The sequence below is a fragment of the Rattus rattus genome, chromosome 17 (assembly GCF_011064425.1).
Source record: "Rattus rattus isolate New Zealand chromosome 17, Rrattus_CSIRO_v1, whole genome shotgun sequence".
NCBI classification, from domain to species: Eukaryota; Metazoa; Chordata; class Mammalia; order Rodentia; family Muridae; genus Rattus; species Rattus rattus.
The window spans coordinates 17,333,198-17,359,057 of NC_046170.1; the positions used below are offsets into that span (position 1 = coordinate 17,333,198).

At 45.0% G+C, this 25,860-nt stretch overlaps 1 protein-coding gene across 1 annotated transcript in view; it reads right to left on the reverse strand.

The window, feature by feature from the left end:
* Rnf150 (ring finger protein 150) overlaps positions 1–25,329 on the reverse strand; it is a 226,529-nt gene extending 201,200 nt beyond the window's left edge. Inside the window, exon 1 of the mRNA XM_032887717.1 lies at positions 24,322–25,329. Coding sequence (XP_032743608.1) covers positions 24,322–24,802 — 481 coding nt within the window. The 5' untranslated portion in view covers positions 24,803–25,329. The remainder of the gene's footprint in view (positions 1–24,321) is intronic.
* Between the last annotated feature and the right edge of the window lie 531 nt (positions 25,330–25,860).

The following is a 25,860-nucleotide window of genomic DNA, read 5'->3' on the forward strand; positions in this document are numbered from 1 at the left end:
CACCCGGGTCTTCAGACTTGTTCCCCTCACCCACTCTCTTCACTTGCTCCCACAATCCAACTGTTGCCTTTGCCCAAAGTGCTTTGATCCTCTCCCTCAGCTCCGTTTTGTTTGCAAACACCCCACGTATCCGAAGCCTCTCTCTAAGCTCTGGTCCAGCTCACCGCGTCTGGGGAGTTAAACAGTACTTCATTCACACTAATAACGTCATGGGCCCACGGCACCTTGTCAGCTGCTGCTCTCTTCCCTCCAAGATGACGTTATCCCTTAGGAAAATGCTGTCTTGGTCTCTCTGTCCAGCTAGGATTGCGAGATTCGGCTTAGTAGGTGTGTACTCAGGGACTATGGGTGAAGAGGGACTCAGTGACCAATTTTGAATGAGAGCAAAGGGGTGTCCCAGTCCTCGACGACTGACAAAGCCAGGACTCACACTCTGCGAATCTCTTTATCTGTAAGATGAGCTAATTTTCTTTCCTACCTGTGAAATATGACAAGACCCAGGATAGGGTAAGGGGAAAGCATGGTGTCAAATACATACAAGTTCTTTCCAGGTGTACTCATTTGTCCGAAATCTATTAACGATAGGAGATTATATAATGGTAATGCCCAAACTGAAGAGACATAGAAGTGTCATAAAACAGATATAGCCACTACCCTGCGTCCTATTACTCCCACCCCTCAATCATGACATCAGTTTAGTGTGATCTGTGCATAGCATCATGGCATTAAATGTTAGGTAATCAGCAAAAGCCTAACACAAAGAAACAGATGCACTGAACGGAGCATGAACCATGGATTCCTAGTCTTTGCCATCAAATGGCTTTACAGCACACGTACAAAGATGAAGGATCTGTGTGTCACCATGAGAAAGCAGAGTCTGCATGCACTGCCGTGTGCATGCACAGTTGAAGTGCACATAAGGTTTGGAAGTGAAATGTCGCCCTCACTCACTTGAACAGTTGGTCCCCAGCATGTGGCACTGTGGTGGGAGAGTCCGGAGTCTACAGGACACGAGTTGAGGAGTGGGCCTGCCATCTTTCTTCCAGTTTGGCCCTCTGCCTCCTGCTCAGTGTTACCTGGCAAAAGGTCCTGTCCAGTCTCTGGAACTACCATGCTCTCTGTGCTGTAATGAACTGAAATTCCCTGGAATTATGATCCCCATGCAGTCCTCCTTCTCTCACACGACCTTTCAGGGATGTCATCATGGCAATGAGAAACAGAACAGACTCAGTACACTTATTTACATTCAGAAGAACCCAGGAAATATGCACCCTTAACACTCCTTGCATTCGATATACAAGGAAACCTAGGCAGGCAGCAAACTGTCACGAACCAGAGCTGCCCTCAGTGACTCAGTCAGGTTGAATTTACTCAAGCAGACATTCTGTCTCGGTGGCATGGTCCACTGTACATTCTCAACACAGGACAGTTTCTTTTGCTTTTATTCAAAATGGAGCTTGGGTGATGATGACTCCACATGTGGTAGTTATGAGTTCTGCTGGTCCTTTGCTAACAGAACCCCACTGTGCCACTTGGATGCCTCGAAAAAGGTATTTTATCTATAAAGTACATAGCCTTTTTTACGTATGAATAACTTCCAGTTAACTGGAAAAGATCAAGGCCCTTTAACAAGCTAAAATGCAGCTATTCAAATGGGAAAACCACTGAATTCTTTTGTTAACTCACTAGCATTCCATCAAACTGTCCTGGATCAAAGGAAGAAGATTTACCAATTGTTCTCTAATAGATTTTCCCATTGTCTTTGGGAAAAGTTCCCGGACACCAATTACATTTCTAACGAAACCAACGGGACTCACTGCATTAACCTGCCCCAGTTCCCTTCCCTGCTGCTGATTCCTATAGTGAGATGTTGCACTTTACTGGGTAGCACAGCCTTCAGGAAGGGATGCTGTGAAAGCCCTCTCTCCCCAAAGCACACAGTCCCCACACCTCCCATGTCCCCACTACATCTAACCTGGGGGACACATGTGCTTGCAGTTTAAGGGGCACTAGGGTCTTCACAGCTCTTCTGATCATAAGGGCTCATTTCCCCCCAATCCTCTTGCATCCAGCACGCTCTTAACTGTTTTCTTAAAATGTATTCTAGAGCACGGCATCCTATTTGTCCAGTGTCAGCTACTGAAGCCTTCTTAAGTTATCTACCTGTTTTCCTTGCTAGCTTATATTTTTATATTTGAGTCACTTCTTTAGTACTTCCCCTGTGCCGGGTTCTACACTGGATTACTACAGTCAGCATCCTGCAGTGTTTCCCCACTGAGCTTCTCGTCTACCTCATCGGTTCTAAGGAGATTAGGACACACCTAACAGGTCTGAAGCCATGATGCCTTGCTCTGTCAAGGTCAGCTATAGCTAACTTGCGGGAGTGGGCTTTCTTCTACGTGCATACAACTGTTAGTTCTTTAAATCGGTGACATTTTAGATTTCACTAAGCACCACATTTCCTTCCGTTTGAAAGTCACACAATTGAAGCCTCTGCACACTGAGGGATTTTCTTGAGTTTCGGCGAGTTTGCACGAGTTAATAAGCAGCTGCATGTGGCATTGGAGGGGAGGCACCCGTTTCTTTGACTGTCAGCTGCAGCCTAAAGACAGGGGTTCATCCCGTAATACCAACTCTTCACCACTCTCACTCAGTCTTCAGAACCCCTGGGACTCAAGTCCCAGGTATGTCACCATATTAGCAAGTGACTTGGGGCATGTTGGCTAAACCTCATCTGTAAAACCCAGAAATAACCCTAACCCCAAATTTCTGAGACAATCACTGAGATTTCCCACTCAACCTCTCAGCATCATGAGCAAGGAACATTAGTGACCAATGGCAGTAATGTTTCATAATGTACTCACAAGGAGAAATCCGTAACTGCTAAAGTTTGTGCAGCCACTTAGCCCTGCCCCAATTTTGTTCCAGATAAGACATTATCATAATTGTCATCTCTCTCTTCCTCTATATTTCATATCCGATGTTTTACATGGTAGAAATTATAATTCTAAACTTGTTAGGAAGTCTGTTATATACACTAGCTAGAATTCCATGATCACTTCAGTTCTACAAAATGTGTTCTGAGAGTCTGCAGTGCTACTCCCACAGCACTTCATAGACAGGAATCGAGGGTAAGAAAAACATTCTTCTCCTTCTTCTGAGTCCTTTGAAATCTAATACATAAGAATAAACATATACAGTAGTGAGACTCGGGTACACAGACATAAATGCTTTAAAATATGTGCAAACTAAGGACAAGAGAAAGTGGTTTACAAAAACATTCATATCTAGGAGTCACATGGGAAATCTTTTAAATGGAGATAGTACTTCAGATGTCTCTTGAAGACAAGATTATATGGCAGATCCTAAGAACAGAGGGAGTTCTCGGTCAGAGGGAGTCCTCAGATAAAACACAGCATAAGCGAAAGCAGTGGACTGATTTCTTCTTCCACCTCTGTTGGAACAGCTCATCTCAGAATAACCTTCCCGATAATGATGACGAGTCAGTGTAAGCTGTGCATCAGGCTGGAGAAACAACTCAATGATCAAGGACGTTTGCCACTCTTGTAGAGCATCCATATTTGGTTCCTGACTCCTAGGTCGGGGGCCTTAGAACTCCCTGTAACTCCAGTTCTGGGTGATCCAACCCCCTTTCCTAGCTTCTGTGGGGCCCTCCATGCATATGATGCACCTACACTCACTTGGGCACATTCATGTATGCACGAGCTTAAAGAAAAAGCTAACAGGTGGCTAGACTGTTTAAGTTGACGGCCACCGTGGAGATGTGAAAGACAAGGGGAGCCAAGGTCCTAGAAAGAACCAGACGCGCGGTACGGTTAGCCCTATATTTGCTTCTGCTTTCCATGGACCTGCTAAGCTGGGACACACAAACCAAACAGTAGCAGCCTAGGGTGCAGTCCTACTCGGACAGATGGGAAGAAAAATGGAGTATGAGGGCTTCCAAAGCTGCAAGACGGTGAGAGATGAGGGATTAGTGTAAAAGAGAACCGTAAGTTGGTTAAAAATGCTCTGTGGGAGAGAATCAACCCCACAGAGACTTGATGTGGCAGGATGGGAAGATGCCCAGGGGACCCCTACCCTCTCGGAGGAGGAGGGGAGAGACTTGTGAGGGGGGACCAGGAGGGAGTAGCAATTGGGATATAAAATGAACCAATAAATAAATTTTTAAGAAGAATGTTCCATGTGTGATTTCCACAGGGTCTCTGGGGACAGCATAACTTGCTCACTATTGGGTGAAGTGTCATGAATCCAACAAGCTATCAAGGTGACAAGCTATCTGGTGATCGGGCAAGCTGAGCTTGACTAGAGGGTCTGATGACAGGGCAGACATTGCATCTTCCACCAAGGAGAAGCTTGCTTGGTAAAGCACTGGGGAGGGATGCTGTAGGAGTCAGAGTAGCCATCTTCAAACCTTCATGGCAGTGCCACAGATCACCAGGCTGACAGCAGTAGTCACACTGGGCTGTGGGACAAAGGCTGGAGGAAACGCTCTCTAAACCTTGCATGGATAATACAGAAAAAGCCTTCTTCCCACCCATGCAAATCACATGCTTGTGGTCTCAAGGAAGGCAGTAAGACTTGGGCACTTGGCAAATCCCGCTGGTAAAACAAAATTAGAAATTCACGACTTTTAATCACTCAGATAAAGAGCTGAACTTGATGACTACTAAAACCTCCCATCACTGAAAATCTGACTTTATTTTGTGGTTACTTTAAAAGTAACATGGTAACATGTGGGCAATTTTGATACTACAGACAGAGAAAATATATAGATCAAAATTCCTTTAGGCAGAATATAAGTTTGCACAGTTAGACGATTTTGGCCTATCATACAGAGCTCTATGCATGGGCAAAGCCACATGTATGTACTTAGAGGTGGAGATGAAGGGTCATGAGTGTTTTCTGTAAAAATTTTACAAATGCAATGTGCCAAGATTGGTGCTGAAATAAGCAACAAGAGAGACATTAAAAGTAGACAAGCGAAGTTATTGAGCCGGAGGAACCACAAAGAAGTCACAGAATTTAGTATTTAGATGGTAGCAATTTGATGAGTGAGTGTAACTGTTCTGGGACTACGAGATCAGGCGAGCCAGCACAATCACAACCTAAGTTACTGTGTGCTTTTACACGGCAGACACCCTTCATTCACATGATGGGAATCTGTCACTCATCTTGACTTTGAAAGAATGTTTTCAAATAAGGGGATGATATGGGTTTGCATATGTAATACTAATGTATACATTTTTTAAAAAAAATCACAGTAAGAGAATATAAATAGAATGATTTTTTTTGTAAAAGTAAAATCAGCGTTCAGTACTAAGAATTTGCATAGGCCTCTTTTATATTAATAGGATTATGGGTAGGAGTAGAACTCATTTCTTCAAGAACTCCATCACTTTTGACTTGCAAGAGTAAATCATTCTATGAGAACTGTAGCTATTAATTCAGCCAAAATATATAGACAAGGAGTATAATCTATCAAAAGCATTACCATACATCCTGGGGGCAAGGCATTACTTGTGGAATAAATCTATAACAAGATGGGCATCTTATTCAACAAAAAGATGTGAAATTCTGCAAATTCCCTAAGTAGAATGCCAATTAAAAACTTGGTACGTTACCTGATTTTTGTGGGAGGCAGCATGTGCAGATAACATCATCTTTAGGAAAAATCTGCCTCTATAAAATACTATAAATGGAAAATCCACGGTAAATTAAGAACATTATACATCTTGTGACTTATCCGAAGCTCTACATGCTCTAGATTAAGACCACAGATCCACTGTTCTTAGGTAAACCTGTGACTTCGGACAAGTTTTCCTGCAAAGGGGTGGGGAGGCAGTTTATCTGCGTCAACTGTGGGCCTCACATGCAGCTGCATAACTAAATGTAGGAATCACACAAAAACAGTAGTGCCCAAAAATTATGAATTCATAATAACCACAAATTAGTGCAAAATGAAACACATAATGAATCCAAAATGTGTTCGGCTGCATTCACCTGTGCTGCATCTGGAGACTTCACTGCAGCCCTTCTCTGAACATGCAACACATGCACTTTGCACAGCACACACTGCCCAGCATGCGTGCCAACCGCAGTGCCCAAAACCCACTGGTTTACGTCTACTGTGTGCTATGAACTGCAGGGTTTTGCTGCACATGTGATGTTTTCTGCTCTTACAGAAACACAATGGTTCAATAATGGAAAACGAAGATGTGGACTTTTTCTACTGTTATCCTTCAGCGTGTAAGTATATTAGCTTATCTTTATATTATACTATATTATATTAGAATCCTTGGTTTTAAAAATTCCTATCTTGTAGAGCTGGAAAGTTGGTTCAGTAAGTAAAATATTTGCCCCCAAAAGCATGGTGACCCAAGTTCGGATCTTCAGCACCAGGTAAAAACCAGGTAGGTATGACATTGTATTGCTTTATCTGCAGTTCCCATGCTGGGAGGAGAAGGTGGATCTCAACATCCCATTGGCCAACCAGCCTAGCCAAACTGGTGACCTCCAAGTTCAGTGAGAAACCCTACCTTAAAGAATAGGGCAGAAAAACCATCCAATGGAAAAAAAGAGAGCATTTTCAGCAAATGGTGCTGGTTCAACTGGAGGTCAACATGTAGAACAATGCAGATCGATCCATGCTTATCACCCTGTACAAAGTTTAAGTCCAAGTGGATCAAGGACCTCCACATCAAACCAGATACACTCAAACTAATAGAAGAAAAAGTGGGGAGGCATCTCGAACACATGGGCACTGGAGAAAATTTCCTGAACAAAACACCAATGGCTTATGCTCTAAGATCAAGAATCGACAAATGGGATCTCATAAAACTGCAAAGTTTCTGTGAGGCAAAGGACACTGTGGTTAGGACAAAACGGCAACCAACAGATTGGGAAAAGATCTTTATCAATCCTACAACAGATAGAGGGCTTATATCCAAAATATACAAAGAATTCAAGAAGTTAGACCACAGGGAGACAAATAACCCTATTAAAAAATGGAGTTCAGAGCTAAGCAAAGAATTTACAGCTGAGGAATGCCGAATGGCTGAGAAATGCTTAAAGAAATGTTCAACATCTTTAGCCATAGGAAAATGCAAATCAAAACAACCCTGAGATTTCAACTCACACCAGTAAGAATGGCTAAGATCAAAAACTCAGGTGACAGATACACTCAAACTAATAGAAGAAAAACTAGGGCAGCATCTCGAACACATGGGCACTGGAAAAAATTTCCTGAACAAAACACCAATGGCTTATGCTCTAAGATCAAGAATCGACAAATGGGATCTCATAAAACTGCAAAGCTTCTGTAAGGCAAAGGACACTGTGGTTAGGACAAAACGGCAACCAACAGATTGGGAAAAGATCTTTATCAATCCTACAACAGATAGAGGCCTTATATCCAAAATATACAAAGAACTCAAGAAGTTAGACTGCAGGGAGACAAATAACCCTATTAAAAAATGGGGTTCAGAGCTAAACAAAGAATTACAGCTGAGGAATGCCGAATGGCTGAGAAACACCTAAAAAGAAATGTTCAACATCTTTAGTCATAAGGAACTGCAAAATCAAAACAACCCTGAGATTTCACCTCACACCAGTGAGAATGGCTAAGATCAAAAACTCAGGTGACAGCAGATGCTGTCGAGGATGCAGAGAAAGAGGAACACTCCTCCATTGTTGGTGGAATTGCAGACTGGTACAACCATTCTGGAAATCAGTCTGGAGGTTCCTCAGAAAATTGGACATTGAACTACCTGAGGATCCAGCTATACCTCTCTTGGGCATATACCCAAAAGATGCCTCAACATATAACAAAGACACATGCTCCACTATGTTCATAGCAGCCTTATTTATAATAGCCAGAAGCTGGAAAGAACCCAGATGCCCTTCAACAGAGGAATGGATACAGAAAATGTGGTACATCTACACAATGGAATATTACTCAGCTATCAAAAAAACAATGACTTTATGAAATTCATAGGCAAATGGATGGAACTGGAAAATATCATCCTGAGTGAGGTAACCCAATCACAGAAAACACACATGGTATCCACTCATTGATAAGTGGCTATTAGCCCAAATGCCTGAATTACCCTAGATGCCTAGAACAAATGAAACTCAAGATGGATGATCAAAATGTGAATGCTTCACTCCTTCTTTAAAAGGGGAACAAGAATACCCTTGGCAAGGAATAGGGAGGCAAAGATTAAAACAGACACAGAAGGAACACCCATTCAGAGCCTGCCCCACATGTGGCCCATACATATACAGCCACCCAATTAGACAAGATGGATGAAGCAAAGAAGTGCAGGCTGACAGGAACCGGATGTAGATCTCTCCTGAGAGACACAGCCAGAATGCAGCAAATACAGAGGGGAATGCCAGCAGCAAACCACTGAACTGAGAACGGGACCCCCGTTGAAGGAATCAGAGAAAGGACTGGAAGAGCTTGAAGGGGCTCAAGACCCCTTATGAACAACAATGCCAACCAACCAGAGCTTCCAGGGACTAAGCCACTACCTAAAGACTATACATGGACTGACCCTGGACTCTGACCTCATAGGTAGCAATGAATATCCTAGTAAGAGCACCAGTGGAAGGGGAGGCCCTTGGTCCTGCAAAGCCGGACCCCCAAGGGAGGGTGATTGTTGTGAGGAGGGTGGTAATGGGGGAGGATGGGGAGGGGAAGCCCATTTAGAAGGAGAGGGGGAGGGGTTAGGGGGATGTTGGCCCGGAAACCGGGAAAGGGAATAACAATCGAAGTGTAAATAAGAAATACTCAAGTTAATAAAGAATTAAAAAAAAAAGAATAGGGCAGAAGACGATGGAGGAAGACATCCAGTGTTGACTTCTGGGTTCCATATTCACACAGACACATGCACACACCTGTACATGAGTACGTGCTCACACCCACACAAACATATGTATTTCTGAAATGACTTTACACATATTTTTTGCCATTTTGCACTATGTGCTGATGATTACAAAATCAAAGTATCCTTCAGTCCCAAAAGCTAACAGTGATGTTCATATTCTATATCCTGTGATATTACAGATATAAACAAGATCAGACATCAAAGCACATAAGCACTTGCATTCCTTTCGCATGCATAGCTTATTTTGTCCCCCAATAATTAGTAAATTATTTGTCACCAAAGAACTGGTTTACAATAAATGTTTTATGATTATCAATAAATATTTGAGTTGTATATCTTTTGGGGCCTATGTGCCTGGAATTTCACACATTTCTTGGATTGAACAGGGTTATGAGTGGAAATTATTTGAGTAATCTCGAGATAGAGACTGTGCTCTCTAGTACTGACCTTCTCTGGTATTTAATACAACGAAGGTTTTCTGAGTTCCTCTAATAAGTGAGGTGTTAATTAAATACATAAGCCTGGAACTGAAAAACAGGATTTTTGTAGAAAGGATGCCCTGTCTTCCTTTTCCTCCACAGTGTGGTTTCCTGGATGAAGGGAGGTGGAGTATCTGGGTATTAGAATAGCCAGTCCGTCCCTCAGAGAGTGTTGCTGACTGGTTTCTCCTCAGTCATTTCCCTTTGAAACCTTTGTGGGAGCGATGCAGACTCCACTCTGGGGAGCTCACGTGTGTACTGAGGCGGGTCCGAATTGGGGTTTCAGGGGAGTGGATTAAAGGGAGTTGGAGAGGATTACCTCATACTCATCTGTGGTTAACCCCTGCCCCCAGTGACCCTGACCAGTGAGACCCACTTGTGCATGAGGCAAGGTTCATTGTATATATGTTTTCCTCTGAACCTGGAGGACTTTAGAAAAGTCCTCATTTGTAGATGACACAGTAGGTACCCTGACAGCATCCCATTTGCCTTCCCACTATCTCTAGAAGGGTGACATGTTTGCTGTGTCAGAAATTCTTATTCTTCAAAAAACATTTTTTTTTTGAGACTGATACTCATCCAAGAGCATAGGGCCTTGGAAGGACTGGGTCCTCAGTTGGTTCTCCTGCAGGACAGGTTCTCCTGCGGTTGTTGTCTGCTTATTTATTTTAGTAATGGCAATCACCAAGTAAACTAATCAAGAGCTGAAATCTGAGCTGCGTGCGTGTTTATAGTTCCTTATTTTAGTTGGTGAATTGGTAAACGGAATAAACTGTTAATAGGAAACAACGGAAGATGTCTTCACAGCCCAGTGAGTTGTAATTGCTTTAACATAGCATTAGAGTATGCTTGAACATATTAACCTAATTGGAAACTTCATTTTAATTCAAATTCCCACTCATTTGTGAATTTGCAAAGTCCATTGTAACAATTATGCACCCGCTTTTCAAAAAGTAAGGGTAAAATGTTGAACGGACTCAGGGTTATGCTAAGGTTCAAAATGAATTCTACCTGGTATCGCTAAGGAAAACGACCTTGCTTATAATATATATATCAGCTTATGACTAAATTAGGAAACTTAGATACAAAAGGCTTTTGTAAATAATAGGTCACTACTTAATATCCTAGCTCAGTACAAGAAAGTAGAGATATCAGATGGCAGGAAGCAAAATTACAAGAATTATTTAATTAATGAGACTTTCTATTTTAACTGAATTGAGTTGTAATTGGGTGGAGAGAATTTCAAGAAAGTCACAAAGTTCAAGAGGCTGAAAAAAGGGTAATGACTTCTTACTCTGCTTCTTAATCAACTTTGGATCAAGCATCCTTTCACATGTTCATTGGGTAGAGTCCTAGGAGGTGGGGGAGGGCTTACATTGCAAGATGGACCTGGTAAATTTGTTTTACACCCATCCATTCTTATTGGATATTTTGTTTCCCCTCTGGAAACCTGCTATGCCATCCCATTCCTCCTGCTTCTATGAAGGTGTTCCCTCACCCACCCACACACTCCCTCCCACCTCCCCACCCTGTCATTCCTCTACATGGAGGCATCAAAGCCTTCACAGGACCAAGGGCCTCTAATTTACTATTCCTTCCTTTAAACACTTGCTCTTAAAGCCAGGTGCCTCCCACCAAGTAAAATCCACCTAGAGGGGCGAGAGATAATCCGGACAACTGGTTGATATTCTAATATTGAGACCCACCAGAAAATCTATACTAATTACCAGTGTATAAGGGCTTCGTGCACAGATTTCTTCACAGGAAACTTTGTGTGTCTGTGTGTGTGTGTGTGTGTGTGTGTGTGTGTGGTATCATTATCAAATATTCCAGATGTATAAAAGTTGTTTAAATAATTCTACTTTAAAATTTGGGGGGGAAGAGGTTTCTAATGGCCCTGGGTTTGAAACAGGCCTAAATCATCTAAGGGAAGAAGCAAAGAACACTTAGAAAGGAAACAATTCATGGTAGGGGGAAGCTGGACTGGGTCAGGAGGCAGTGAGGTCAAGGTGAGACCTCTTGCTTGGTTCCTTGCCTAATGGAAAGAAAGCCCTTGGAAGATCTAACTAGGAGAGTGCTTGGCTTATATCTGTATTTTCAAACGTGTGGTGTGCTAGCTTGGGAGTAGAATGGAATAGTGGCTGTCACTATGGGGAGGGAGGACCGGAATCCGGGAAGCTATGATCACTTGAACTCACATGATAGTAGCGCTGATGGTCAGGTGAAATTGTCTTCAGAATACATTTCTTTTAATGGTCATCCTAGTTCACATGTATTCAGTTATCAGACTTGATCTGTTGCTATGCTACATCGTATGAGAGACAACAGCTCTGATAGAGAATGTGCTACATTCATTCTGCCAACAAAGACTTCAAAGTTTTGGTTAAAGTTTTTCTCCTGAGCTCTCAAGCATCTGGCTCAGCCGAGGTTAGGTCCTTAGTGCTCACCTCTTCCCCTCCCCCTCCTAGACAGGAGCAGGCATGCTCACCAGCTGCCGACTTCAGACTTCTATCTCCAGTCCCTTATGGCTTTGGTGTCAGTGAATCAACTCCACCACCATCATTCTGCCCCCATCCTCGGTACTGACAACCATGAGAGAGAGACGAGGACCTGTCCTAGTGGTTAAAACAATGTGGCATTTCACCCTCCACAGAGTGAAAGACTACCAGAAAAACAATAAACATTTGGCATATGAATGATTTAAAAATCAAACATCATCTCACGTCATCATTTTGCCACAATCATTCATGACTCACTGCTGTTTCGAACTCACTGCACGCTCTCTAGCACTCGCTGTGCACGCCATCTCCTGAGCTCATTGCTGGTGGCCAAAATCCCACCGTTACTATGGAACCACTAATTCAGGATTCAATAATATTTACTGACCATGCGGCCTCCATCACTTTATTCCTTTGGTTCTTGAGAAATTAATAAGCTAAAACCACTACATGTTTTCAAGTGTGGTTTTGACACTCTCAAAACAATCACAATTTCTTTGCACCATTAATAGTGAACCACATGACAGAAGGACTCAGGGAGAGAAGAGGGCAGGCAGGGTGCAGACATGTTGGGTAGGAGTACTCACAGAAGGATGCTGACAGAGAAGTAACAATAATATTTCTCATATCTTAAAGGGCAAGGAGAATGAACTCTGAATGTTTATCCTATAAGGAAATGATAGACATTTTAAGATTTACTTATCCTGATTCAAATAGCACAATGTAAACATATAGTGAAATACCACATTATACCACATTCATGTATGAAGATTTTATGTATCAGCTAGAAAATATTAAACTTAATTAACACACCGAGTTATATAAATGCTAAAAAATAAGTTAACATAAACTAGGGGGGGTGGGGACTAGAAAGTCTTTACTGTGCATCTTACAAGTCCTTGGAAGAGGGGACTTGAACTACACAGTTTTATATCTTGTAATATTTTTATATCAATTAATAAACAGCACTGAGTGACAGCAGCAGCAACAAAACAATCTTGCGGGGACTTTCGCCTGGAGCAGTGGCTGTCACTCTTGGCTGTCAATCTTAGCATCATCCCAGGGCGCTCCTCATGCCACACTGATCATATCGGGCTTGCTGTGGACGGCTCTGGGGAGCAACAACTTTCAACATCACTGCTGATTCCAGTTTGCAAACAGGGGGAAGAGAGTGATGGAAACCAAGATCTTATTCCGGAGGGTTCAATGGTAGAACGTGACGCAGAGGAGGGGAGTGGCCTTCTAAGGGCACAGCCAACTTGAGGTAGAGCGGCAAGTGAAAACGGAGTTTCCTGGGCACAGCTGCTGTTTTGCATTAATTTCCCAGACACCAAACTATGTAGTGAGGAAGGGGAACAGCACAGCCATAGCTGGATGGTTCTATCAGTCACTGCTTTAAATTCTCCACCTCCTGCGACTCGTATCAGCAGCCAAAATACCCAGCCCGCAGCCATGCGATGCCGTTAAGCCGGGATGAGACTGCTCAACGTCATTGCCACCAATAACTGAAACACGGCTTTATTCCTCCAACGAGTGCACCTGAAGCGTTCACTAACAGGCTACAGGACAAAACAGACACCCCAGAGGCCTGCTCTGCAGCCAAACTTGGAAAGCCTTTGACTCACAGAACCATTGTGGAACGAGCTGAGTTATATCTCGAGGTTCCATCGATGTCAGAGGGAGGCAAAATTACCACAGAAAACTACGGGATATCGAAGAAACTTCAAAACATACCATTAACATTTTAAAATCTGCAAATACATATAATTGTGTAACACACACAGACATACACACAATACATTCTTAATTTGGATAAAAAAATAATAGCATGAAGTGAGTAAAAAACCAGAGTAGGAGCTGGAGGGGTAAGTCGGCAGTTAAGAGCACTTGTCACTCTTCTAGAGGACCTAAGATTAACTTGACAGCACCCATACGGTGGCTTACAACCGTGCATAAGTCTAGTTTCAGGGAATCCAGGGCCTTCGTCTGCAGGCACCAGGTACACACATGGTGCAGCCAAAACACTCATACACACAAAACTAGGTGGATAGTTTTTATCTTCCTCTGACTTTTAAAATATTCAAGATTTTCAAATGTTTTTATTCGGCCCTGAAATAACATTGAAGGCAAGATTTATACTAATTTTTATCTGAAGCAAAGAAAATGACTGATGTGTCTGTTGAACGCATTAAGTAATAGGTCTACATTTTCTTCCTTAGCCCCGGAGAGCAAATAATACATATACACACTACATTTGTATGTGTGCATGTGTAGATGTGTGTGTCACTTCCTTTTGTATCGTTGTGACAAAGCATCGTGACGAAGGCAACTTAGAGAAGGGAGGGTTTATTTGGGGCTTAGCACTCCAGAGGCAGAGGAGTCAACCACTGTGTAATAGTGAGGCAGCGGGGACTCGGCCAGCGAGCCGAGCACCAAATCAGTCAGGCACTGCAGCAGGAATCCCTGGCCGCAGCATCTCCAACCGCAAACAGCAAGCCAAAGCAGCATACTGGAAGGGGCGCACGGCTTGTGAAACCTCAAAACCACTCCCAGTGACGCACTTCCTCCAGCAAGGCCACACCTCCTCAACGTACGTAAGCAGTGTCACCAACCGAGTATCGAGTATTCAGATGCCCCAAAATATATGAGAGACCTCTTTCAAACCACCACAACGTATAAACGAATAATTTTACCTTTTACCTTTACCTTTGTTTTCCTTTTTGGTTCTTCAAGATATCCCTGGTAACTCTCTCTCTCTGTTGACCAGGGTGGCCTTAAAATCAGAGATCTGCCTGCCTCTGCCTCTCAAGTGATAGGCTGCCACCCCCACCCAGCACTTGATTTTAAAATTTTTAAACTTTCTTTCTATTAACTGAGCATGGGTGTTCCATCTGCGTGTATGTGTGTAGACCACACGTAGTACCATGGAGTCAGAAGAGGGCATTGGATCCCCTGGGACTGTGTGGGAATCAACCCTGGGTCCTCTAGAAGCACAACCGATGCTCCTGACCACTAGGCCACCTCTTCCGGCCTCAACTTGTTTTTAATTTTTCACTTTTCAATTTTTCAAAAGAAGCAGGGGAATTTTTAAATCTTCCACATGGAAACTGCTGCTTGCTGGTTCTAACAAACAGTATGATGAAACTCTGGTTCTCTGAAAAGTAAGTGTGTATTTGGCATATGTATTTCATTTAAAACATTTTAAAGACTAGCATATATATATGTACATATATATGTGTGTATATATATATGTATTCATCAGGCTGAATGACAATAAACAGTGCACATATTTAACTGCAGACACTTTTGAGGTCTTATGTTCCTCAGTGTGTCCCCAGTCTGCCTTTTTCCTCTCAGATGAAAACTGAACCAGGAACCTCCTTTTATTTTACAAAGTGGATACACATCTGTGGTAGGAGTCTCACGTGAAAGCCTAACGGACTGCATGTGTATGAGCCAAAGGATGAGAGAATGGGAGTTTAATGTCAGAATTAGGTTTTCCTGTGAAATTAGGATCACCATATAATATAATCCGTCTTTCTGGTCTCTAGGCTACTTAGCAATGTTTACTGAGCACTGTCTGTGTGTTGAGGGCTCTTCAAGCCTTGAGGAACTTAACCATAAACAAAGAAAAGTCTAGAAGCCTTGTTTTCACGGGGCTTAGGTTCTGTCAGATGATGGTGAACAGGTCAATGACGGTAAGATGAAAGGTGTTCTGAGGGTGAGAAACGGCGGCTAGCTGCTGCTGTTCTCACTGGAGAGAGCGGGGGTGAGTCTGTGCTGAGGCCCCACTAGGGAACAGAGCTGAAGGGGCAGCTAGCTCTGGGGCATCAGCAAAAGATGAATATTCTAGAAACTTGAAGGGCAAACATCTTTTTCTGTCCCGCTACCTGCTGGGTCACTTGGAATTACATTTCTGATGTTGATGTGGTCAGTTTGTAATGGTATGATAGCCAGATGAACCACTTCTGTAGGGAATAGGGAGCAGAAAAAACAAAAGGAGAACAGAAGTAGTGCGTGCGTGTGTGTGTGTGTGTGTGTGTGTGTGTGTGTGTGTGTGTGTGTGTGTGCGTGTGTGCGTGTGTGCGTGTGTGCGTGTGTGTGTGTGTGTGTGTGTGTGTGTGCGTGTGTGTATGTGTAGTGTGTGCGTGCTTTGTCCCTCTTTGCTTTGTCCACAGTGCATCAGTGAATGGTGCAGGTAATGACTTTCAAAAGCTACAACTGAGACATACCAAGTTGATTGGTTAAAAATGGAGGATTCCCTAGGGACCTACTTCCGAATATGAGTACCTATTGCCACGCCCTAACATAGGCACTTTATACACTGTCCCAGAAGTCATACATACGCGCAGTACAATATTATTTTTCAATTCAAAAATCCCCATTGTTATTAAATATATGTTCACACCTTGTATATAAAGGTGTCAAGCACACCAGAAGGAGAGTTCCCTGCTTCCTGACAAATGGGCTTTGTACACAGCACTGTGCATCGTGAGTCAGGGGACCCAGAGAAGCAAACCTTATGTACAGGGATTAATTCATTTGAAACAATGAGGAAAAATAATTTTCTTTTATTGTAGGAAAACTAGGAATTCGAGCTTCGAGATGACTCAATGTGGGAAGGCGCTTGCTGCCATGCCTGGAGCCTGAGTTCATCGTGTGCCACATGGAGGGATCAAAGCATCTCCCAGAAAGCTGCCCCCTCTAACCTCCGCACAGAAGACATGGCATGTGCACTCCCACACCCATATACACACCTACACACAATCAACAAACAAACGGAGGAAGGAGGGAGTAAGATTAGATCTAACCATGATTGCTAATAATTTGATGGCACTATAGGAAGCACATTTATCTAATCACATCCAAGTTTAAAATAAGAGCCCATGTATCCCCAACCCATTAAAAGGGCGCCATTTAACACAACAGTCATAACTAGAGCTTGGAACAACCCTGCCTTGTAATTTGACTTCTTTTTGGGGGTTTTGGGTTACAGTAAACCCTCAAGGCTTGAGATCCTCTAAAGATTTGAATTTCACCTTAGCTAAAGTTTAGCATCTCTCAGCTTAGGAAAGACATGGGGCCCCATCATCTCTTAGTCACACAGCAATAGTAAGATCCTCCTTAGAGTATATAAAAAGGAAATACCTCTTTCAGGGATAGACTAAAGACTTTCAGTTCTTTACATGCTGCGGTTCCCAACCAGAACTGTAACAACAATGGTCGAGCTTCTTCCTTTTAAATGAGGAAACTGGCTTCTAAGTCATTAACTCCACACCAGAGGTGTAAGCACTACAAAGCTATAAGGATGAGCTCTGCAGAAAAGACGCCAAGCTCTTTTCCTGATCTTTCTAGATTACATGACCAATAAAACTTTCTTGAGAATTCAGGGGGTTTCTAAGGAGAGAGAAGCCTGGAATGGTGACCAAATTCTTACTAATGATTAGGAAAAGGGGATAGGAGTTCTTCTAAATCCCTACACATGGATTTCTTTGACCGAAAATGGGTAAACCAGTCATTCAGTTTCTGGAAATGCCTAGGCCACATAAAGTTACACTGCCAAGAATGTTATTTAACACCGCTGATGAATTATGGCCTTTAATAACAGAGGTTGCAATTCCTGGCTATTGGACTGCTATCTGCCAGGAAAGACAGGGGGGAATTAAGGGTTTAGTGAAAAATAAGCAAGGACATGGAAACCATCCGGGAGGGTGATAGGTGTGTGAACTTAAGACTGAGCATAAAGGACAGAGTTTAGCAGAAGGCTAAAGTGACGGCACATAGCTAAACAGCAGACCATGTGATCTCAGGCCTGGGAAAACCCTTAAGAAGTTCCTGGTACTCATGGGAGAAAATACAGGGACAAAGAGTGGAGCAGGGACTGAAGAAAAGGTCATCCAGAGACTGCCCCACCTGGGGATCCATCCCATATGCAGCCACCAAACCCAGTCATTATTGCTGATGCCAAGAAGTGTTTGCTGACAGGAGCCTGAAACAGCTGTCTCCTGAGAGGCTCTGCCAGAGCCCTACTGATACAGATGAGGATGCTTGCAGCTAACCATTGGACTGAACAAGGGGACCCCAATGGAGGAGTTAGAGAAAAGACTGAAGGAGCTGAAGGGGTTTGTAGCCCCATCAACCAAACCCCACCAGAGCTCCCAGGGACTAAACCACCAATCAATGAGTACCCATGGCTCCAGACACATAGTAACAGAGGATGGCATGGCCCAGCATCAATAGGAGGAAAAGCCCTTGGTCCTTCTGAAGGCTCTATGTCCCATTGTAGGGAAATGCCAGGATGTTGAGGTGGGAGTGGGTCGGAGTGGGAGCATCCTCATAGAATCGGGGAGGGGAGAGTAGGTATGGGAGAGGGGGGAAGGGATAACATTTGAAATGTAAATAAATAAAATATCCAAGAAAAATAAAATTAAAAAAGAAGTTCCTGGTACTGGAACGCAGGGACTGGTAATTCCACGATATCCAGGGTCCCTAGTAACAGACCCAATCCAGTGCCAGAGAAAGCTTGGCATCTCAAAGAAACCCTTTCCATTTCTAGACATTTTTACAGTGCAAACAGTTTGCCTTCTCTGAACCACGTCTGTTTTTTGCAATTTCATCTCCACAGCCCTGGTGGGACCGGGATAACGCTGAGGTTGCAAACATGCTCAACTTGAGCCAAGGCTGAGAGCACAAGTGAGTGGAGCTGGCCAGAAGCCATGAAAGATGTTGGGGACTTAGACTGGCCAGAGAGCACAGAGCCTATGCTAGCGTCGCCTGCTTCTTGCCAGGGAGGGAGACTGATTGTTCTGATCAGCAAAATTTTAAAATTGAATTTTAGTTGATATATCCTTTGTTTTAAAGCACAAAGAATACATTTCTAATAGCTCTTAGAGATCAAGTCATTCAAAATTTACGTTCCTTAAAAAAGAAAACTGCAACCAAGGACAGAAAGTGACCAACCCAGGCCAAAAGATGAGACGGAGTGGAGGAAGAGAGCCTAAATGTAAGGTTCTGTTTCTACTACAGACGAGCTGTTCTACAGTTGGCCATGAGTTTGCCTATAGACTCACTGACATATTGTGAAACAAACATGAACCCTATAGCCTTGTCCTGTGCTCAGTGTCAAGTGACCACTGTCCACAGCCTGTTTTTGCAATAGTTTTTTGAGTTGAGAAGGAGCCTAAGAGAATGGCTGTAAGCATACATCTGGCTATGAGCATAGATTCCATGGGCAGGCAACCCCCTGCATCTGTGGCTTAGTTCTGTAGCTTAACTGTACAGCTTAGTATCTGTGTGACCAGGTCGTCTGTAGAAATGGGAATACTTAGACGAGCTGTGTCAGCCAGCCAAAGTTAAGTTAAACACAAAAGTTCTTGGGTTATCCCCGACATGGATTATTTGGTCCACATTAGCCCTACTCTAGGAAAGAGCTACGATATGCTGAGAGACAAGCGTGGGCCTTAATGGGAAATATAAATCAAAACTGCATGGTGGACAATCTAGACGAAAGAGAGCCCTAAAGATTGATTTCAGCAAAGCAACCGGCTCCTATATGGAGGCCAGGGCAGAAGGAGACTAGCCATTAAAGCAAGGGCCATCAAGGTAGCAGAAACCCATGCAGTAAAGTATTTAGAACACAGGCAGGGCTTCTATGATCTCCTTGCTCCTTCTGAACTTCGAGAAGTGTGTGTGTATCCTCTATCTTCCTCCTATCCAAGACGGCCTGCTGCTTCTGCAGCCTCTCTCCCCTCACGCCTCTCTCAGAAGCCTTGAAAATCCTTCGTAGGCAACTGGAAAATGTATCTACTTCTTAGCTATGTACTAGTGATCGAGAAACAGAGTGCTAACAACTGAAGCCTTTGAAACAGGGGGCGGGGGAGATCCCTTCTTCCGGATGTAACTCGGATAGAGATAGTTGCATACCTGGGGATTCACCAAAGGTGACATGCATGTCCTCGCTCTGGTGACAATGAAGTTCCAGCCTAGAGAAGGCACCGGTGTGATCAGAGAGTAATAAGAAACTCCTCAACTATCAGGAGAACCCAACATTTTCATCCCGACACTGGAGGTGGCCAGTGGAAATGGGGTGACTGCTCTGTCTCTAAGCCATGAATGAATGAATTAAGAGTTCTTTTTCAAGATCACTAGAGGCTTGGCCAGCCAGGGGATTTGGTGGTTTATTCCATGGTTTCAGTTTGTTGGTGTGTGTCACCCAGTTATGAGTTAATACTGGGGCTGGGGAGACGACCCAGTGGGTCCAGTGTTTGCAAGCATGACAACCTGAGTTCAGACCCTCAGCTACCACTTATCAGTTACACCAGAGGGTAGAAGCACGTGGAGCCTAGGGATCGCCAACCAGCCATTCCACCCCAAATAGCAACTCCATGTCCAGTGAGAGATCCTTGCCAAGTGCCAGCTCATATGTAGCTGAGATACAGATATTTGCATACTATCCCATGAAATTCACACAAGCAGTCCAGGCAGACACTGCTACCCTCTGTCACCATGGAGGATGCTCAAGCCCTGAGAGGTTGACTAAATTGCCCAAAGTCACAGAGCATGAAAACATCGGAGGTGTACAAGGCAAGTGGTCTCCTCTAAACTCATGCTCTAGTTATCAGGCTCTCTCCAAAGGCCTATAGAAAGCTTTGATATCCCTCAAAGGACACTGGAGGAAGGCTCTTGGGCTGGCACCAGACCACCTCCAAGAGGCTGCTGCCTTTATATGCATCTAGCTATTCGTGTCAGGGCTTGCACAGGGGAGGCGGTGTTCCTGAACAGCCCTTTGCTCTGGTTCATGGATACACTTTCTAGAGGTGCTATACCTCCTACCATTCTAATGGGGGCCTGCAAATGCAATTATACCCACTTCTCTTGAACAAAATTAAAAGTCTAGGAAAGAACAATGAATGGCTGGTCTAAGGGGGAACAAAATGGAGGGGGGAAGATGACTTGAGAGCATGTTTTGAAGAAGTCACCGTTAAGTCAGGTCCAGCCACACAAGCTTAAACCCCAGGGCTCTGCAGCTGGTGCGAGCAGACTGCGTGTTTGCAGACGGCCTAGGCTATATAGCAAGACCATGTCTACGAAAAAGTAACTGTCATCAAAATGGAGCTGTAAGGAAGATTCCACCTCACACTGACCTTGATTAAAAGGTGGTCAGCCATTAGCTCCAATGAGCAGCTTCCAGAACTGACACCTCGTGACTTCCGGAAGTAATCGGAAATGACTTAGACACAAAAGAAATGCCCTCATCTGCTTTCTAGTACTGTGATAGGACGGGAATTAAGACATGGAGGCAGAGACCAGAAAGGAAGACTGCCTAGTGTCTCGCTTGGCTGGGCCATGTTCTGTATACCTCCCAGGATCATTTGCTCAGGCACGGCACCGACCACAACGGGCTGGGTCATTCCATATCAATCATTAACCACAAATATGGCTGATAGACTTGCCTACAGGCCCATCTCATGGGGCGTTCTCTCAACTGAGGGCCCTTCTTCCTAGATGACCCCAGCCTGTGACAATAAGACAAAAACTAACCAGCATGAGGAAGAGATCTGGCAGTTCCTTAAAAGTCACAGAGTGGCCATGTAACCCAGAAATTCTGCTTCTCAATATAAACCTAGAACAACACACACACACACACACACACACACACACACACACACACACACACACACACACGAGGCAGCACAAGAATGTACATAGCAACACCATTCGTAAAAAACCCAAAGTAGAAATGACCCAGTTTCCATCCACTGACAATAAATAAAACGTGGAATGCTTTTTGGCAGTAAAAATAAATGAAATAGTAATCGGTGACATTTATTACAGCCATGGTGAACACTGGGAAGAGTAGATATGTGAGAAACTAGACCAAATCTACATATTAAAGGCTCCATCTAGACTCCATGAACAAGACACAAACACATAGAGATGAGAGGGAGGAAGGGAGGGGGTTGGGAGGGAGCAGACATGGCAGAAACTCAAAACCATGGATCCAGAAAAAGAAAAAACATAAAAGAAGGAACTTAGGAGAGGGGGAGGGGAGGGGAAGGGGAGGGGCAGGAGAGGGGGGAGGGGGAGGGGAGGGGGAGGGATCGAGAGAGAGATTGTATCTGTCGGGGATATTAGGGCTCTATCACAGCAGATGATGAACACTATAGGTAGGTTCCAGAATTTCAAACCAAAGCCTTCTCTTCCCCAAGAGACCGCCTCCTCAAATCAGGTCACTGATGGAGAGGTGAGGCAATATTAGCTTTTAATTTTCCTCTAAACTCAGGGACTGAATTTTAAAAGGCCACAATCGTGTCCCCTGGTGTCCTGCATTCCAAGCTCATGAAATAACCCTATTCCATTGACATCTAACCTGTATATGGTCTCTTCAGTGGATTCCTAAGTCTGACTCATATTTAATGAGGAGAAAGTTGAGCCTTTGGGTCCTAGAAGGACGTGTAGGACATCGATTGACAGTCAAACTCATATGCTCTCTTTGGACACAAAACACAGAACACACATAACACAGAAGGCTCCCCCTCTGACTAATGTGTCCAAGGCATAGCAGGGAGCTCAAGGCTAACAGCAGACACAACTTTTTTTTTTTTTTTGACTTGGAGAAATACATTAACTTTTAGACTATCACCAAGCCTTTCCTTCTCAGTATGCCTTAAGCATCCTTTGTGTAGAAAATCAAATTATAGCTTTCTTCAAGACTGGTGAGCCATTAATTGATCCAGTGTGCCTGCTGTTCTGAAAACAGTTTCTTAGACAGGAACAAATGACAGCTATTAATGCTGTGCACAGAAAAGCTCGGTGTAAGACCCCGTGCTCACACACAGAAAAGCATTTAGGAAATCCGTAAATTCCACTAACAACCTTGGTGTTTACAGAACCCAGAATAACTCCTGCATGCCCTACTTCCCACTCCCTGAATCTATATTTCCCATATTAAATGTTAATTGAAAGATACCTTACATGACTCCGATACTCTTCCACAGTGCAAATACCCTTGGAGATCTGGTTTAAGCCAGGGTCCTATGACTCAAGGTCAGAGTACAGGCCTTTCCCTGGGAGAGTGGTTAAGCTCAAGGAAATACAGCAAATGTCTCTAAGGTGCAAGGTCGGAAGTTTTCTAAGAAGGCAATGGCCTCTCTTCATGAAAACCATGCTGGTTTCTGGCTTATTTTTCATAGGCCTCTGACCTTTTGCCTCCAACCTGTTTTCCAGAAAGTTAACAAACGCCCTTGACTACAACAGCTGGTGTTGGTTACTCTGGGCAAACTGATTGTATATTTCACTAAGGTGCTATGGATTCTTGAAGGGAGACCTGTCTCTAAAAAAAAACATGTCCAGCCAATCTGGATGTTCCGTCCCAGTTCTTTGCTTATTAAAAGCCTGGCTTTTAATTGCAACAATAGTTTTGATTGGACGCCTCTGCCCAGAACAACACTCCAGTCATTTCTCCCACTTCCTGCCTGCAGGAACCTCATCTAGGGGAATGCTGTGAGGAAAAGAAAAGAGCCACCTCTCAGATACCTGTGCAGTAGCTTGCGCTCAAAGAGGCCTGTTTCCTACAACCAGTGGCTTGTGCTAACAAAGACGAATAACATAGCCTTGTTACTTCTGTTACGTCTGTCACCAAAACACTGCTTATAGACTGTCGAATTGGGGCAATAATGTTTATTTTGAGTCCTGGCCCCTGTGATCCCTGACAAAGGTCTTTTCTTCAGTGCACCTCGAAACCCAGGCAGGCAAAAGGCGACCCAGCAGTAGAAAGTAATTCTAACTTTGTGGCTATTCTTGGCTTGTTGGACATTGCAATGGTCCACCCTGCTCTCTGTCAGCCGGTTTCTCTAGATGACAACCCCGGGCAGAGCTGCTACATTGAGCATTATTTAATTATGGTATCGGCAAGGGGATGGGCTCCTGAGAAGGGCTGAAACCTGACTTTGCGGGAGCAGCTTGCAGGTGGTCAGCGGCAGGCAGGTAACTTGACCTGCCTCTTGATACAGAAAACACTTGCACAAGATATGTATATCTGATACACACAGCCACGCGCAAAAATGAGTTATCAGAACTTCCGGTTCCAAACAGGTGCTGAGACGGGTCGCTAACAAGAACAATTATCCCAGCCCTGTCTCCCAAACCTCACTTCCCAGTTTCTCCTGGGAGAAGACACCCCACCACTGTGAACCCTTTCCCGAACCAGACTTTCTGATACTCCCCCCAACATCCTCTCCTGCTTGTAATCTCCTCCCCTGACCCCAAGCGACGCACACCAAAACTTAATAGGTTCATACACAAGAGACCGATCTCTGGTGCTGCACGGACTTCCCAGGCGGAGGTGCCCCGGAGGCGGTGCTAGATCTCCCTAGACGCTTCTCGGGCTCCCCTCCCCCACTTCCGCCAGTTACCCCCCCCGGGGGGGTTGCTCACCTGCGTGGGGCATGGTGATGGTCTCGTTGGTGTTGGAACCCACGTTGAAGATGACCACGGCGGAGGCGTTCTGCAGAAACGCGTTCCGGATCTTATCCCTGTAGGTGCAGTTGCCCTTGGGGATGAGGGCTATCCAGTGTTTGCCGTGGGCCGGCGCCGCGAACTTGGTGTTGGGGTCGCAAGCCAGGCGGTCGTGGGCCGAACTGGCCATGACCACCTCGCCGCGCGCGTCCTGCTTGGGCGAGTGCTCGCCGTATCGCCCGCACTCGCTCTTCTCTGTGTGCAGCTCGGCGCCGCCACCACCGCCCGCTACCGCGGCCCCGGACTCGGGCTCCGTATAGGTGATGTTCACGAAGGCGGTGTACCATTCCTCCTTCTCCGCCACGGTGAAGTCCAGGCAGAGCAGATGCACGAAACAAAAGGAAAGCAGCCATGTTGAGAGAGCCAGACTGCGGCACGCTTGGATGAGAGACATTGTCATCTCTCTCCTCCGGGGTCCTCTCCCCGCCCCCTGCGCCCTCCCCACGCTCCGTCCCTCCTTTCTCTGCCCGGGCCAACCCCGGGCCACCGCTCTGGTCGTCCTGTCGCGGCGACTCACTCCCGGGCCCGCGGAGCCCGGGCTGGGACGCGCAGCCGCTGCGGAGACCGGATCCGGGGCGAACGGGAGAAACCCGCCCTGTCCCCTCTCAGCCGACGCGCGGCGCTGGCATCGGGCTTCCCGGGTGATCGCGGCGCGGACGCGAAACGGGTGCCGCGCACTTGCGGGGGAGTCCGACTGCCAGGCGTCCTGCTTCTTTGCCCTGCGTCGCCTTCTCTCATAGAGGTGGCGGGGGTCCTCGGGTTTGGAGGGGGTGGCGGCCCTGGTTGCCGCGGCCGAGCGGGGCGGGGGTGGGTTGCTGGAGATCCCCGGTGCTGGGACTATCGGTTCCGCTGCAGTCACGGTGGTCACTCCTGTTACGCGTGGGTTCCCTTGGGCAGTGGGCGCTGCGCTTCTGGCTAGACTAGGTGGCTATGCCTGGGACAGTCACTTGTCGAGGGAGGGGCGGTGGGGCGGATGGGATGGGAGAGAGGAGGGAGGGGTATAGCATTGTGTGTGTGTGTGTGTGTGTGTGTGTGTGTGTGTGTGTGTGTGTGTGTGATATGTGTACAAGGAGGAGCTAGTATGATGTCAAAGCTCCTGGGTTCCCCTGGCCACGCTCACTCTTTCTGGGTGTCAGCGACCTCTGCTGGGCCTCAAATTCAGGCTTTGATTAGTTTGGGGCAAGAGAGAAAAAAGACCTTCGGGCCTTTGAAATGGGAACAATTGGGAGAGTCTTAAAAACATCAAAGTGTAGGTACCTCTCTGGAACAGTATTTCCATTTGCTGAAGATGTGAAGGGGGTTCTCTAGTACTCACTCCAGGTCTGATTGGTCATGAGACCCCTTTCCCCAGACCTGAATATTTAGGATCATGGCTCTCAGAACCCCAGTTTTAAAGCAGGACTTGAATGTTTAAACCAGCTTGAATTTAGGAGAGTTTCACGTTTATTAAGTCAGGGC